The sequence below is a fragment of the Lissotriton vulgaris genome, chromosome 5 (genome assembly GCF_964263255.1).
Source record: "Lissotriton vulgaris chromosome 5, aLisVul1.2, whole genome shotgun sequence".
NCBI lineage: Eukaryota > Metazoa > Chordata > Amphibia > Caudata > Salamandridae > Lissotriton > Lissotriton vulgaris.
Window position 1 is genome coordinate 1,019,243,523 of NC_141693.1, and position 16,689 is coordinate 1,019,260,211.

Below are 16,689 nucleotides of genomic sequence, written 5' to 3' on the forward strand. Positions count from 1 at the left end.
CATTAATTGAAGCAGTGATCCCATATGCACAGGAGAGTACATGGGGCTATATCCTAGCACAAGCTGAAAAAGAGGCATTCAAGCAAGTCTATAAAGGGTCTTAATAAATAAGAAATCCCAGGTGATGAGAAGATCTGGGCATCCAATACCTAATCAATCAAAAAAACTAGCAGAATTGCTAACAAATGTCTATACAGTCAACCTTGGCAGATGTGTTTTGTAGCGCTTAGCGTACACCCGAAAGAAAAAAGAATTCTTATAAGAACACAAATCAAAAAAACAAATACAAAAAGGACAACAGTCAGAATCATATTTGCTATATTTTGTTTTAATCTGCATAGTGATTCTTTTAATGTACAGTATTTGGCTGTAAACACGATTGTATTCAAATTTAATTCTGAGACTGCAAATTAACACTTGTTAAATAGAATACAAAACCGACAATAAAAAAAAAGATTTGTTGTTGCACATTTTTATGATTTTTGTTTTTAATTATAAACCTGCACACTCTTGCATCGTCGAGCAGCTTTGCTTTTCTCTACATAGTGGAAGGTGTTCACCAATAACTCCTTTGAGGTAAAATAAATCTTTAATATATATTTATTACATTTATTTCGGAGGCTTGTCTTTGTTGAACGTTACCTCCGAATGCTTTTCTGTGCCTGTTTTAGTAAGGTGTCGAAGTCAAGAGACTCAAATTTATTTTTCACAGGATCGTATTCCCCCCGGTTTGAGTCTGAAAAATAAAACACTACAAATTACTAAGGAGATTTAGTACACTAAGCATTCAATACCCTACGTTTATTACCAAACAATTTATTTTATTTTGAAAGTTTTATAGAGCGATGATTAAAGTATGCCTTTGGAGTTAACATTTAATAGCCAGAGCAAATTCTGCAATCCTGAGGGTTCTGCCTAACAAATCAGCTGTTGAAACGTAAGAGAAAACTTAAAGATGCAATACCGGAAATATGGAACTAAAATGAAAAGCTTATAAACAATGTAAAGAATTTAAGCATGAATACAAAAATTGCCCTTTAATTAAAAGTACAAATCAAGGTGCTAAATTGTCATGCAACCTGGTTACTGTAACTAGAGGGAGCAGGTATTTGTGTATTACTTTCTATATGCTCTTCCCAAAAATAATTTGAGGTTGGCTAAACCTCTGGCAGCACACAGCTATATAATCTGATCTGCAATAAACCAACTACTTGATAACAGAATCAAGATTCCTTAAAAGTGATCGATATTAAACACTAAATTAATGAAAGTTACAAATAGCCAGATATATAAATGCCTTCATAAATTTCTTTTAACAGACAGGCAAATATACCGCTCCACAGATAATTACTTTAAAAAACTCCTACGCTTATGCCACATCCTATCCAAAAAGCGCGAGACAGCAAAAACAGGGGGATGGGTATCGTACTTTAACACCTTGGCTGCTAAGGGTTTTCCCCCTGGGTGCTGAAATTCCATAAATCCCACTTTACATGACAAAGCCAGCTCGTCATAAGCACAGGGCAGGTAAAGCCCATGACGAGCTGGCTTTGTCATCAGCACTGAAGGGGTTAAAACCCTAAAAGCTTGAAAACAGTGTCTAAAATCTAAGTTTCTACAAATTGGGATTACCCATCCTTTGCGGTATGATTGGTATGCAGGGCAAAGAAAAAAACACATGAATTTCGGAATCTATCATATGTTTGCACGCCCGGCATTCATAATTCTTTTCATTGTCCCATTTACTAGTAAACGGCATGAGAGGGAGAGTCCCCAATCTAAATTGCATGTATAATTTCCTGGCCAGGGAAGGGTAAATCAAATCTAGAAACTTTTATATTCCGCTTTCACTTGGAGAAACTCGGTTGTCAAGCGACCAGCAGTGGAACTTACTTGGAGGGTTGACAAGTTATGGTACCTATAATGTCGCACCAGGTCTACCCTAGTTGTTGATGGGCACGCTATATCTGGTGCTTCCCAAAGCTCCAGCTTTCCTATTCTGGTACTAAGTGCCCTTATGTGGCTAAGCCAGGGGATTTTCTTACTGCTCAGGTTTGGCAAAACCTCATTAAATTTGTCTCTATAGGGAGACAGTTCTGGTACTACCCATAGCCTTCGCCAATACGAGAGGCCTTAAAGCAATCTCCTCATCAATGGGTAATAACCCCAAATACATGCCGACGGGAACTAAAGGTGTACTAGGAAGAAGTCCCACCAAATTCCTCATGAATGAGTGCTCTACTTTCATAAGGTTGGAGGGCCTGCAGTGCCCCCACAAATCAGCCCCATAGAGAGTGGCCGCCCTAGCCTGTACTTTATACATTTCAATGATGGGGGCAGCTGGCTTGAACGTGGACAGTCTGTACATTTTCATTATCCCTCCCGCTGTTTGGGTTAACTTTAGGGTTGCCCTAGCTAACTCCAACTGTTCCGATAAAGTGGTACCCAAATACTCGAAATTCTTCACTCTCTCCAGGGGAGTGCAGTCTAACAATGGATTCGGACGAGTGGGGAGGTTGAAGATCCTAAATTTGGTTTTAGATAGGTTGATCTCCAAGCCTCTCAAGATACAAAAGTCAGCGAAGCCATCCAGAGTGCGTTGGATGCCCGTTGATGTTTTGTACAACAAGGTGTCGTCCGCAACATCAACGCAGGCACCCTCCCAGAGACTAACCTTGGAGCATCACTGTCTTTAACACCAAGTAGGTGGTCAATAAGCCCATTGATGTAAAGACAAAATAGAGTGGGGGCCAGGACACACCCATGGCGAACTCCCTGTTTCACCGGGAAACGCACTGACAGTTCTCCATATTTCCCGCACCTAACTTGGGCATAAGTCTCCCTGTGCAACCTCACTAGCACATCCAGAAGGTACGGTGGGATCCCAAGATCTCACAGTACCTTCCACAGCTTTTCTCTAGGAACTAGATCAAATATATTTTCAATATATGGTTGTATGTCCTAATGAAAAGTACAAAAAGAATGAATCTTAATTCCTGTAAGTGATCCAAGATCATACATTGAGCTACGGAGTAATGAATTCAGTGAAGAAACAGACAGCTAGCTTGAAGAGTCCAAAAATATGATCATGTGGAAATAACAGATGACATGATTGGTTGATAGTCTGAAAGATAATGTTTGCACAGTACAATGCTTGTTGCTGCTAAAATATGTATGAACCACATTTAAGGACAAACAAGATATTGACAATCCAGACTGGTAATAAAGACAAAATAAATTAAACTGGCTGGGAAACAGAATACTTGATATGGTAGAACAAAAATATAATGAACATTAAACTCTGGGGCCAGGAATAGCTTCTAACAATTGAAACCCCCATTTCTTGGACAATGCCCTTGCAACTCGCAAATTAGTAGTGGGTTGGTACCATTTCAATTTCAAAAGCTCCCTAATGCTTTAAGAGTGAATCCTAAACATTTTAGAACCATGACCCAATTTTTCGAACGATAAACTGACCCTTTCAACTTGCTTTATAATGCAATAGTTTGTAAACGTCATGCCTGCGCCCTTAGTTATCAGATTGTGGCCTAGATATTGGATTGGTCCTTTAAAGTGGTAGATGGTGACCTACACTGAAGTTGGAACACTTTTTAGAATGGGCTGCTGCCCTGTGGCATCCGCTCAGTAAAATTACTAGTCTTCTGAAAAATCTTGGTGTAGAGGCCAGTGACTATGGCAAATTTGAGAAGCCACTTCCGTAGGAGAGTATGGAGTAAAGTCTCATATCTAAATTGAAGCCCAGAGGTGCATTCTTGAGTGACTGGAATATGGCCCAATTGCATTGGCACACTTCACATGAGCACAAGATTGTATTACACAAGTTACAATATATTTTATTGTAAGCAGGGGAGATATAAGTGATTTTCCTAGATTCAAAGGATGTTGAGGCAACGCCAGGACTTGAACCAGATTCCCCAATCCCAAGTCAGCAGTTCTGCCCGTACTGCCACATTCATATTTCTTAGTTTGTGTGAAAAGTATTCAAAAGTAGTAGGATTGTGTATGATCACATAGTGACCACATTCTCTGTGAAATGGCTTTGTGAAGTAAACAAGAAAAAACACAGCAGTAATATACTGAAAGATTCACCTGGTGTCTTGTTTGGTAGTACTTGCAAGTGTTTGTTTTAAAACTGGACTTGTGAGCATTGTTCAGCACTGCAGCATTGGTACACAAACAGGGCTAATCATTTTAAATTTTACTTGCATAAAAAACAGGATTTTTGCAACCAACCCAAAAAAATAAAATCAGCTTGTGTCTCCAATTCAGTTAGCGTAGAGAACAAAAATAAACAGTCCTGCCAAGTATCACGCAACAGGTGTGACACGCATTTCAGTGCGGTGTGCAGCATCACCGCAATGAAATGCATTGTCACGCATTGTTAATGCTTCTCAAACTCGTGCTGACTTGTGCGCCAGCTGTGCTGCTCCCCGGCGCTGCAGACTCGCGTCACTACGTTTATATGCGGCTACCGGGCATAGGCAGTAAGCTGATTTTCAGCAGCCGGTTTCGAGAGCCAAGAAGCAGACTACTTAACCCCTTCAGTGCTGATGACAAAGCCAGCTCGTCATGGGCTTTACCTGCCCTGTGCTTATGGCGAGCTGGCTTTGTCACAAACAATGTCATCTCAAAGAATCCAGCACCCAGCGGGAAAACCCCTAGCAGCCAAGGTGTTAAATCATCTACAGCGAGTAATTCCAGGACGAAAGGACAATCTATACTTCCAGGTGACTAATGCACCTGGATGACAGGACTGTCGTGCCGCGCATATTATTGTCTTGATAAAGACCCGCTGCGACTGCAAACATTGGCGCTTTAAGGGTCGAAACGTCAACATCTATTCACAGGCCACACAGACTTGGAGCCCCAACGAACTTGAAAGAAATTATAGGGTTCCCAGATTGTATCAGTTGATGGCCTTATGAAATAATACCCTGTACATACGTGTATAGTTTTTCCACATGAAATTTGGATGTATTTTGTTGATCACAAGTTCACTAATGTCACTTGTTTTTGCACTATATTTGATATACTGACAGTTATTGTATATAATGTACAGAAATGACTTTTTGACTCAGAAAATGACAGAGACTATAAAGTAATTTCAAAAAACAAAGGAGACAGTGGAAACTTCCTAATTTTAGCACCTAACACAAGTCACCCCCCAAATTTTGAATCGCCCCATGTGGTTTGTATGGGCGAGGTGTGTGCACACTGGTTAACACCCACTGTCACAATGATAGTTCATCCAAAAACTTATAAAGTAAATACATAAATGCAAAGGCGCACCACACAATTGTAAAACTATAATATTAATGAACACAGACGTAGGTTTTCTTAGTCGTGATTTTCTTTTATTCCAAAAAAAAAGTGGGTGTTCGCAACCGACGCATTTCGTCCTCAAGGGACTTCAGGGCAAATTGCTTTGAGTATTTACAATCGTCGTAATGGATAGTAAGTTCTTTGTAGAAGGGCGTTTCAAGCGATCTCTTAGTTAGTAGAATTAGGAAGCCATAGGATTATCTGTACATGCGAATAAGTAGTCAGTATGTGAGTCGTCTTCGAGAGTTTTTGAACTATATCTTTCTTTTTACTATATAGATTAGTATTCAAAGGAGGATGGATAGAAAAACGATTGTTCCATCAGGGATGACTCTTATTAAAGTCCTAAGTTCCCTGCATCCTCCTTCCTCGTGTCGCACCACGTCAAAAGCGGCTTCCTTCCTGGAGTAGGGCGTCTAATCTATATAGTAAAAAGAAAGATATAGTGCTAAAAAACTCTCGAAGACGACTCACATACTGACTACTTATTCGCATGTACAGATAATCCTATGGCTTCCTAATTCTATTTACTAAGAGATCGCTTGAAACGCCCTTCTACAAAGAACTTACTATCCATTACGACGATTGTAAATACTCAAAGCAATTTGCCCTGAAGTCCCTAGAGGACGAAATGCGTCGGTTGCGAACACCCACTTTTTTTTGGAATAAAAGAAAATCACGACTAAGAAAACCTACGTCTGTGTTCATTAATATTGTAGTTTTACAATTGTGTGGTGCACCTTTGCATTTATGTATTTAGACTATAAAGTAATATTTAAGTTTTCCTTTATTCATTATAAGGAATTGTCTCAACATTTCAGAGTTGTTCTGTTGGTTCTATTAGGAGCATTGTTAAAAACTGCTTGGATAAATTACTGTTTGAACCCGACAGACCCAACATTTTCTAAATTGCAGACTCACTTCCCAGCACCTGGTTCAGATAGTTATTAAACAGTTAAATGTGTCTGGCTCTGAGAGACCGTGAGGAGCTACAATGTTGCAATCTGCGTCGTACTGCCCTGGCTGTATTTAATTCCCAGTCTCGGAATGGTGCGGCTGTCAATCAATAAAGACACCGACGCACTCACTGTCAAAGACTCGACACAGGCAGGAGGCTTGCCCTCACTCAGGTCAGAAGTGGTTGCTTGCTACTGGCTGTGGCGCCGTGGGGTGATTATAATCCGATGTGACCTCACATCCTGCTGCCTGAACACAGGAAGTGAGGTCCCTGGTCGTTAGAAGCAGCGGGGGACTCTAGAGAGACAATGAGTTGAGCTGCTGCCTCAGCTGATGGTAATCATGAGTCCCGTGGATCGTGTCGCAAACGGCAGGTACTGGTAACATACACTTCTTGAAAGTAAACTGCCTGGCTAGTTGATTGAATGTGCCTGCTGAAAGTTTATATAAAATTAAAATAATTAGAGGTGCAGAGATGAATTGAGAAAAAAACTCCATCCAGTAAGCGGACCGTAAGAGTCTTGGTTACTACGATCCCTGTGGCCTGTCGGTGGATGGCAGAAGCTGGACATTAGGCAGCATTGCAAAGCCTACCACTGCAGCCAGCTAAGTTAAACATATGATACCAGAATGTGAGCAGTTAGTGCGGAGCCCAATAAACTGAAAAGGGCTGCCTGGCCTGTGCTTCTCGAGAACGCCCAACAACATTAATTACTGCCATGTTAACCCGCTCTTTAATGCACACTCTTACATAGAAGACCCTAACTCAACCATTTTTAAAGACTGCCTGGCCGTGGCAAAGAACCGACCTCTTGTCCTACACATGCTGCTGCCCATCCTCTGTAGTGGCCTCTCGAGGCTTGCGTCCGATCACAGCGGGCATGAGTGAGAGCACCTGCTCTGTGCGGAGTCTTTAAATGACACACAGGCAGGGCTCTCAAGCACAAGTGGTGCCAGGCACTGCATAAGCTCCTTGCTCTTGCTGTGCTAGGACTACTCCCACTTGTGCAAACTTCCAGCACCTGTCTGCAGACCGGGATCTTGACAGACACTTCGCGACCCAGCCATCCCCAGCAACTAGGTATTATTTTTACCACCTACAACCCCAGTGACTGGCTTGATAAGTGTAAAAAATTAAACCGGTTAACCCTGCTACATTGATATAAATGTTTATGTCGAAGTTTGTGTACTGGCAGTTGGCTCGATATGATTTACTATCGCAAAGGGTTAATCCCTGATGGAAAGTCGGTAAGAGTAGGTGTACAATGAGTCATGCTGTATATTCGCAAACTGTATTTTATGAGGTTTGAGGATGATACCTGTGAGTTACTTTTCTCACAGAGAGATCGTTTTGTTTTACTTGTGGAACTTGTACTTTTGTATAAATAACATGGGTTTAAAACCACCGCAAAGTGGGGATGAATTCCTTGTGGTCCAGACGTTTTCAGACAATAAAAATGCCAAGATAATTCTAGTCAAAAATGGTTTTTTGTGGCAGAGATCAGCATTTAGTTTAGTGGGCCACATTAAACAAAAAAAAAAGGATGGCAGGTTGCAACAATGTCCAAAAACCCCTAGCACGTGTGATTTATGTACATAGAAACTGGGCGGCACTCACACAAAATGTCAACCCTAATTAAAATGAGGAGAATGTTTACATTCTGTAGATGTCACTTCCAAGTTCATAAATTCAACCTGCTTGCACATTTATTATCCTCATTCATGAGTGTTTCCAAGGTAGAAATGCATGTGAAGGGTATTGATCAGATGTTCACACACATACAACACATTAGCTCTTTACTTGGACTTAATTCCTTCGTTTTACTTGTCTGAAAGTGTCACTCAGTATCACAAATTTAGTAGTAGAATGTGACAAGTACTCTGAAACCATGAAAATGTCTCATATAAGCAATCTGAAAACTTGGCATCTAGTCTTCAATCTTGAGGCTTGCCCAGTGCCCTGCTCTCTGCGGGGGGCTGACTGTTGGGTCCCAAAATCAGCGCACTGTTGCCCTTCCATTTCTGGCACTTTGCACCAGTTTTAAGATGTTCTTACAGTTTCTCGTTGCTTAAATGGGTGTAATTTCTGATATTTATATTATTTATATGTTTCCCTTTTCCTCTTTGCTTGATTTTGGTCGCGAGAAGGTGTCATTCTTAGTTGTTGAAATGTCACTCATAATTACACTGAAATTATGAAAATGTCACACGTAGCAATCTGAAACCTTGGCAGCTATGAACACAACAAAAACAATGTTGCTGGATAAATGTTAAGTACCATCTTAAGGACTTTAGATGCCTCAGGAAAGATAAGGGGGGGGGGGGCTTGATTCTGTCTGTCCGCGTCTGTCTGTCTGGACCAACTCTGATTTTTACCACTCATTTTATGCCTAGTCAAGGCCTACGTTGCCTAACAGTAATGAATTATACCTTGACAGTTTATACAGAAATATACAGGAGTTACAAAGAAAATTTACTTTCTATGGGGACAGCACTTCGCCTTGAAGCGTCTCTGAAACGCAACTTCATACTACCTCTCAAATAAACGGAGTCATCTTTTAATACTGAAAGATTTATTTTACACAGCGCAGTGACAAAACAAAATCAATACATACCAAGATCTGCATAGTTACTCTTGCAGAACTGTCTGCGGCCACCAAAACAGAGGTCAAAAGGAAGCTCATCAGGCCTTCTTAGTTTGTGGCCGTTTTCTATGGCAGTGAAAGCATCTTCGGTGTAGCGGTAGGTAACAAACCCATAGTTATCACTGCCAAAAAAAATTAAAGTTTAATGTACAATTACTTCAGTAGTACACTGTTATCCATTAGCATGCTTTTGAATGTTCGAACTGGTGTGTGCCTTGTTAGTTTATTGTATGTGTAGAATAATTTCAACAGTAAAGAAGCAAGCTACCCATGTACCATGAAGAGCGGGAAAAAAAACATTGGTACAGCATGCTCATAGCAAAATGAAGTAAGGCACTTATGAGAAAATGTAAACAAGTATTGGAAAAGACAACAGGTCTGGCACTGGCATGTCCTTTTTCGTTTTTCTATGTAAACATACGCATTAAGTGTTAAGTGTTAAGTTCTTGGAAAAAACGCAGAACTGCTGCAGTATAAGGGGTTTCATAGAAATGGGTTGGTCTGTTGGAATGGGCCACTATAAAATCGAAAAACTGTTCCATAGCTGAAATTATTCATATACCACGGTTATAGGATTAAGTAATTTAATTTTCTTAATGTTCATGATTTTCTCTCACTTTATAGTTAAAGCATATTTCAAAAACACCTCATAATTGGATCACGTTTGCATGAGGTACATTTCTGCAGCACATTATGGCTGCACATTACATTTCAGAAACAACTTTTAAGTAATGTGCGCCCAAACTAAGGGTAAAAAACATTCAACATCTTAAAATATAAATCTAACATGAACATACATTTACATTCATATTACATTTGCACAAGTCAAATGATTTTTATTGGTAGTGAGATCTCCATTATTACTCCTTCATTACCTCTATTTTATGAAATCCAGCTATGTAGGTTTTCTAGCGCACTTTGTTAGGTGGGCAACCAATTTATTTTTTAGTATTGCCTTCATGCAGTTGTGACAATGATTACAAATAACTCCCCATTCCCCATGAAGGTTTTTGGGGGGCTCTCATTAGGACGAGACTGGTTTATTCTTAAGCTCCCGATCGAACTTATATTGGCCATTTAAAAAAATTATCTGGCAAGTTCTACTCCAATACCCTTCCTTTTTTTAAATTTTATTTTCCAATGCGGTAAGTAAAGAGATTTGATATTTTCAGTTCCCACCCCCACGCCCCACCCCCTACAGCTACAAAATTACCACGATTCAAGGACACAAAATATGTACAAATGAAAACAATGGGTTTTATGTCAACAGGGAGATATACAAGGTAAAAGAAAAAGGAAGTGAAGAAAAGTAAGAAGTAGGGGGGAAAAAAAGAGAAATAGGAGAAAAGAAAAAAAAAAAAGGAATGAAAGAAAGCTGTCAGACCTTTGGCTAACCATGAGCTGCCCCTGTACTGGCAGGATGTCCCTACTATAAAAGAAGACAGATTAGCAGTTGGACCCAGGCTGTTCAGACTGTTCCAACCAGGTAGTAAAAGGTCCCTAGATGTCTAGCCCCTTCTTTCGCCCTTTGCGGCCTTTTTTTAGCATACACAGCAGTTTCAAGGTGGTAGGTTGCAACTAGCCTAGCCAGCCATTGGGGAAAAGGAGGGGGGGGTCGGTCTCAATCCATGCTGAAATAGCACAGATCCTCCACACTGTCATAGCGACAAAGATAAGCGCCCCACCTTTTTCCCTGCTGACCTCTTCTTGTGTTCCCAACAGTATGGTTATGGGAGTCAGTACTATAGCTTGGGAAATGACCCTCCCCAAAAAGTCCTGTATTTTAAGGAGGACTGGAGTAAGTTTTGGGCAAGCGGCAAACATGTGTACTGCGTCAGCACCATATTCTGAGCATCGTGGACACGTCCCTTTGCCTGCTTCCCATTTTGCATTTTTCTGGGAGTAATATATAGAAAGCAGAAGGTCTTAAAGTGTTGCGCCTGTAGTTTCGCTGACAGCAGGTCGCTTTGGGGGAGTTCTAGCGAGATATAGAACGTGCAATGTGGGGCCTCCAGTTTTGTGAACCACTTGTCTGCTATCCTCGGTAGATCATCTGCAGTTTGGATATTTAGTGCAATGTATATAAGGCCTATCCGAGGGGTCACTGGGGCCCGTATCATTTTGATGAATTCAATCTCTAAAAACCCTGCGGGTCCCCCGGTCTTCCGAGAAAGAAAGTCATGAATGGTAAAATATTTGAAGCAGTCTTGGTTCTTCAATCCAGATTTGCTTTGTAGATCTGTAAAGGATTTAACTCCTTTGCTGGAAATAGGTCTCCTAGCTTTGTAATACCAGCTTTACACCAGTCCAGTAGGTAGGACTTGACAAAGATAGCAGGCAGGTTGCAGTTCTTATAGGGGAATAGTAGTTAAGCCCGTAAATTCTGCAAATATTGTGAAAGACCTTAAAGGAATTCATGAGTGTCTTGAATCTGACATGCTTGTAGTATCCGAAGGATACCTGCCTGATAAGATAGCCACGCATCTCCTCTCCCAATAGAAGCCGAAATGGTGAAGGAAGCCCAGTTGAAGGTGAAAAGGAGTGTTCCTTCACCAGTTCAGTGCTGTATTGCAGAACTGAAGCCCAATAGTAGAGCACTATGTTAGGAAAAGCCCAGCCAACCCGCTCCCTGGGGAGAGACCGTTGCTTTAGGGCCCGCCTAGGTTGTAAGCCCAGATAAATTGCATAAAGAGTTGCTGAAATTTCTGCAGCTTAGCCTTACTAAATTCCAGAGAGATGGAACGAAATAAATAGAGCAATTTCCGGAAGTAGGTCACTTTAATTACATTGCATCGGCACACGAGAGTCAGGTGTAGGTTGTCAATTTGTCTGAGGGCTCTTTGTTTCAGTGGCCAGGGGGGATAGATTCTCAGTTACAATTTTGTCTATGTTGGCAGTTCTAGTTACCCCCAAATATTTGGCCTTCGTGACAATCTGGCTATCAATCCAAATAATTTCTTTGTTCGTAATTATTTGGGTTTTATTTTTATTCCATGCATACGCTGAAATTATTCCACATTTTGTGCCTACATTTCCAATGCCAAAATAGCGCTCTTGGGTTCTGGGGTGGTAATGGGCAGGTCATCAGCGTAGGCCATAATTTTGGTGTTGATTCCCTACCTGCTTACTGCTAAAATTGCTGGATTTATTTCGATGTTCTTAATTAGGGGATCTATGTAGAGGGCAAAGGGGAACAAGGGCAGCCTTGCCTGGTGCCCCAAGAGATATTAAATTGCTCAGTTAGCCTCCCATTAATCAACAAACAAGCCGTCGGGCTCTGGTACCGAGCTTGTACAGCTTGCATGAGTTTTGGCCCAAAGCCCATCCTCCTCATGGCACCACAGAAACCGCCAGGAGATTCAATCAAATGCTTTTTCAGCATCTAGTAGAATCAAAGATAACGGGTCTCCTGCTACTTGTGCTGCGTCAAACAGAGTGATGGCCTACCTAATGTGTTCGGCAGTACTTTTCTTTGGGATAAATCCATGTTACCATTCTGACATCAGGGATTCAACTACAGAAGACATTCTTACTGCGAGAATTTTGGAATAGCCTTTGGAGTCACAGTTTATAAGTGTGATTGGCCTGTATGAGCCCATCTGTGGGGGTGGTTTGCTTTTTTTAGGAAATAGAGATTTTGGCATTGGACCAGGAGGCAGGAGGAGAAGCCCCGTTGAAAATAGCAGTTACTACTGACAAAAAGATGGATTTTATTTGGGGAGTGAACATTTTTATTGAACTCCACTGGAATGCTATCCATTCCTGCGGCTTTCCCGTTTGGCAGGCTGGCTAAGGCTCCTGAAATGTCATCCCAGGTCGGGGTAACATCCAGCTCTACCTCTTATGTAGTTGGTGATTTCGGGTTCTGCTGAATCAACTGACCTACTATTCTCCTCTGAACATAACTTGGCATAGAAATCGAATATGCTACTTACCAGTATGCATCTGTTCTTGGCATGTAGGGCTGCTGACATTCATATCTGTGCATAGACCGCCGCCTAGTGTTGGGTCCGGATGATCTCACATTGTTGTCCTGGCAGAGTCTTTGAAGTATCACAAGATAGGTGGCTCCTCCCCTGGACAACCGTGCGCATGGGCATCGACTCCATCCCCAGATTGTTTTTAGCCATTGTGGCAAAGATGGGGTGTAACACCGTGAGTGATGACCATGCTAAGAGTAATTCGGAGTGCTGCAGCCACTACAGGCGCCGGGGAGGAGGGCGGGCGATATGAATGTCAGCAGCCCTACATGCCAAGAACAGATGCATACTGGTAAGTAGCATATTCGGTTCGAGGCATGTGGGCTGCTGAATTCATATCTGTGCATAGAATACATAGCAGTCCCTCCATTAGCGGCGGCCGCCTGTGCCAGCTGCAGCAGTTTGAAAAAGAGTTTTTTAGAATAGCCTGCCCTACAGCTGCCTGCTGTTTAGAGTGCACATCTACACAGTAGTGTTTCGTAAATGTGTGTGTGGTAGACCATGTGGCTGCTCTACATATGTCTTCTAAAGGAATATTTCCAAGGAAAGCCATGGAGGCCCCCAGCTTTCGGGTGGAGTGGGCCCGTGGGGGGGGGGGGGGACCGTTAAAGTGTGCTTGGCTTTTTGATAGCAAATTTGAATGCACTTAACGATCCACCTGGCTATACCTGCTTTGAAATGGGGTTGCCTTTGTGTTGTGGTGAAAAGGCAACAAATAGTTGTTTTGTTTTCCGAAAATCTTTGGTCCTATCAATGTAGTACATTAAAGCTCTTGACGTCTAGTTTGTGGAGCATTCTCTCCGCCACTGACTCAGGATTTTGGAAGAACACAGGCAGTTCTATAGTCTGATTGATATGGAACTGTGAAACCACCTTATGAAGAAACCTAGGGTTAGTGCGAAGCACCACCCTGTTGGAGGGAATTTGTATGAATGGCTCTTGGATAGTTAGTGCCTGGAGTTCACTAACACGTCGCAGCGATGTAATCGCCATCAGGAAAGCCACTTTCCTTGTTAAGAACTAAATCTCGCATGAATGTAGAGGCTCAAAAGGCGGACCCATCAGTCTGGTGAGGACCACATTTAGGTTCCATTCAGGAGCTGGTGGGGTCCGGGGAGGAATGACTCGTTTGAGTCCTTCCAGAAAAGCTTTAATGGCAGGCACTCTGAAGAGTGAGAGATGCTGCCTGTTTTGTACATAAGCTGCTATTGCGGACCAATGTATACAAATGGAAGCATAGGCCAGATTGCATTTGTATAGATGTAACAGATAACAAATGATGTTGTGAGTAGACGCGTCTAGCGGGTTGATGTTGTGGTCTGCACAATAAATGACAAACGGCTTCCATTTTGCCGCATAGCATGCTCTGGTGGTGGGCTTCCTTGCCTCTTATGATTTCCATACATTCGGGAGGCAAGTTGAGGTAGCCAAATTCTAAGACCTCAGGAGCCAGATCGCCAGGTTGAGCTGTTGCGGATCTGGGTGCTGAATGTCGCCATGGCTCTGCGTCAAAAGCCTGGGTGTGAGGTGCAGCCTTTGATGCGTGACCACGGATAGTTCTAGAAACGTGGTGTACCATGGTTGGCGTGCCCACGTCTGTGCAACCAGGATCGAGTGTTGCTTCAGCTTGCGTGCCACCAGCGGTATTAGAGGTGCTGGGGGAAAAGCGTACGCAAATATGCCTGACTAGTTCATCCATATCGCATTGCCCTGCGACACTGGGTGTGGGAACCTGGCGGCAAAGCTTTGGCATTTGGCGTTTTCCTTTGTGGCGAACAGGTCTATCTCTGGATGACCCCACTGCTGGAAGTACGGGTGGAGTACTGATGGATGCATCTCCCACTCGTGCATTTGGTGGCTGTACCTGCTGAGCAGGTCCGCCATCTGATTGTCCTTGCCTGGGAGGTGTTCCGCCATGAGGAAGATGTTCCTCTGAATGGCCCACTTCTACATGCTCTGAGCCAGATGAGACAACTGTGGAGAGTGTGTACCCCTCTGCTTCTGAATGTAGTACATGGCCGTCATGTTGTCCGTCCGGATCAACACGACCTTATTGCACAGATATACTTTGAATGCTTTCATCGCCATGAAGATAGCCATCAGTTCTAGAAGGTTGATGTGCATCTTTTGCTGCGTTGTCCATAGTCCCTGCACTGTGTAGTGGAGTACATGAGTTCCCCATCCCTGGAGAGATGCGTCCGTTGTCAGAATGATGTGGCACAGGCTCCTTGAACGGTCGTCCCTTGCAAAGGTTTTGTGAAGAGAGTTGTATGCACGACCGGTTACCAAAGCTAGGTCTTTCAACTGTCCGTGAGCCTGATTCCACTGACGTGCTAAGCACTCCTGAAGCCGACGCATATGTAGTCTCGCGTGCGGGACTATGAAGATGCAGGAGGCCATCATGCCTATCAACTGCATGAACACTCGTGCCGGAAGTGAGTGTTGCGGTCTGAATTTTTGTATCAGCAATTGAATGCAGTTGATCCTCACTGAATTTGGCTGTGCTTTGGCTGCCAGAGTGTCTATCGTCGCGCCCAGATACTGCAGTACGTGGGCGGGCTGAAGGTTGGACTTTGGGTAATTCAGTGAGAATCCAGATCGTGAAGAAGGTGAATGGTGTGGGACATGTGGGCGGCACGCTGCTTGGCCGACTTTGCTTGGGTAAGCCAGTCGTCCAGATAAGGGTAGACGTGAACGTTCTGTCTCCATAGGTGTGTAACCACTGTCGCCAGGCACTTTGTAAACACCCTGGGTGCCGTTGTCACTCCGAAAGGGAGGACCTTGAATTGGTAATGCGGATTCTGAATGGTGAATCTGAGGTATTTTCTGTGCGACGGGTGTAGCGGAATATGAAAGTATGCATCCTTCAGATCTAATGTTGCGAGGAAATCTCCCTGACTGAGCAACGGTAGAACCTGCTGCAATGTTAGCATGTGAAAGTGTTCTGATAGAATGTACTGGTTCTGAGGTCTGAGGTCCAGTATGGGTCTGAGGGACCAGTCCTTTTTTGGGATCGACAAGTACAGTGAGTACACTCCTGTACCTCTTTCGTCCACAGGCACAAGCTCGATTGCTCCTTTTTGCAGCATGACGAGTACCTCCTGCTGCAATAAGTGCAAATGCTCCACGGACATAGGACGGTGTCTTTGGGGTATGTTGGGTGGAGTGGATGTTAGCTCCAGACAATAACCGTACTGTACAAGCTTCCTGACCCACCTGTCTGTGGTGATGGATTTCCAGACCGGCAGGAACTGTTGTAGTCTCCCCCCGACCGGTGTTGTATGGTCGGGGGGCAGTGACAAGGCGTCACTGTTTGTTAGTGGCGGAGGATCGGGAGATGTTGTTTCCACGACCTCTGCCCTTGGCGCGGTTTCCACCATAGCCACCTCTACCTTGTTTGTTTGGTGTGTGTGGTTTGCGCGCCACCTTTATTGTACTGTGTTTGCTGGGACAGCTGGCCTCTGGAAACTCCTCTATTGTTTGAGCGACGAAAAGAACCACCCCTGAACTGCTGCGACTGGAGTGCCCCCATAGACTTTGCAGTTTGTGTCCTTTTTGATTTTTTCCAAGGTGGTGTCCACCTCTGGTCCAAATAAGTGATCAGGGTTTACCGGCTGATTTAGTATGGTGGTTTGTATCTCTGGCTTGAACCCGGAGATTCTCAGCCAGGCATGTCGCCGTAACATCACACTTGTGTTAATGGCTCTGGCCGCGGTGTCTGCTGCGTCCAGTGCACACTTGATAGAAGAATTTGATATGAGCTT

General features: G+C 43.1%; 1 protein-coding gene across 2 annotated transcripts in view; it reads right to left on the reverse strand.

The window, feature by feature from the left end:
• Positions 1-307: 307 nt before the first annotated feature.
• Positions 308-16,689, reverse strand: part of PPRC1 (PPARG related coactivator 1) — a 173,927-nt gene continuing 157,545 nt past the window's right edge. For both annotated transcript variants that reach the window (XM_086922636.1, XM_086922635.1), the window contains exons 13-14: positions 8,916-9,067; positions 308-736 (exon numbers count right to left, since the gene is read on the reverse strand). In XM_086922636.1, the coding sequence (XP_086778762.1) occupies positions 639-736; positions 8,916-9,067 (250 nt within the window). In that variant the 3' untranslated portion in view covers positions 308-638. The remainder of the gene's footprint in view (positions 737-8,915; positions 9,068-16,689) is intronic.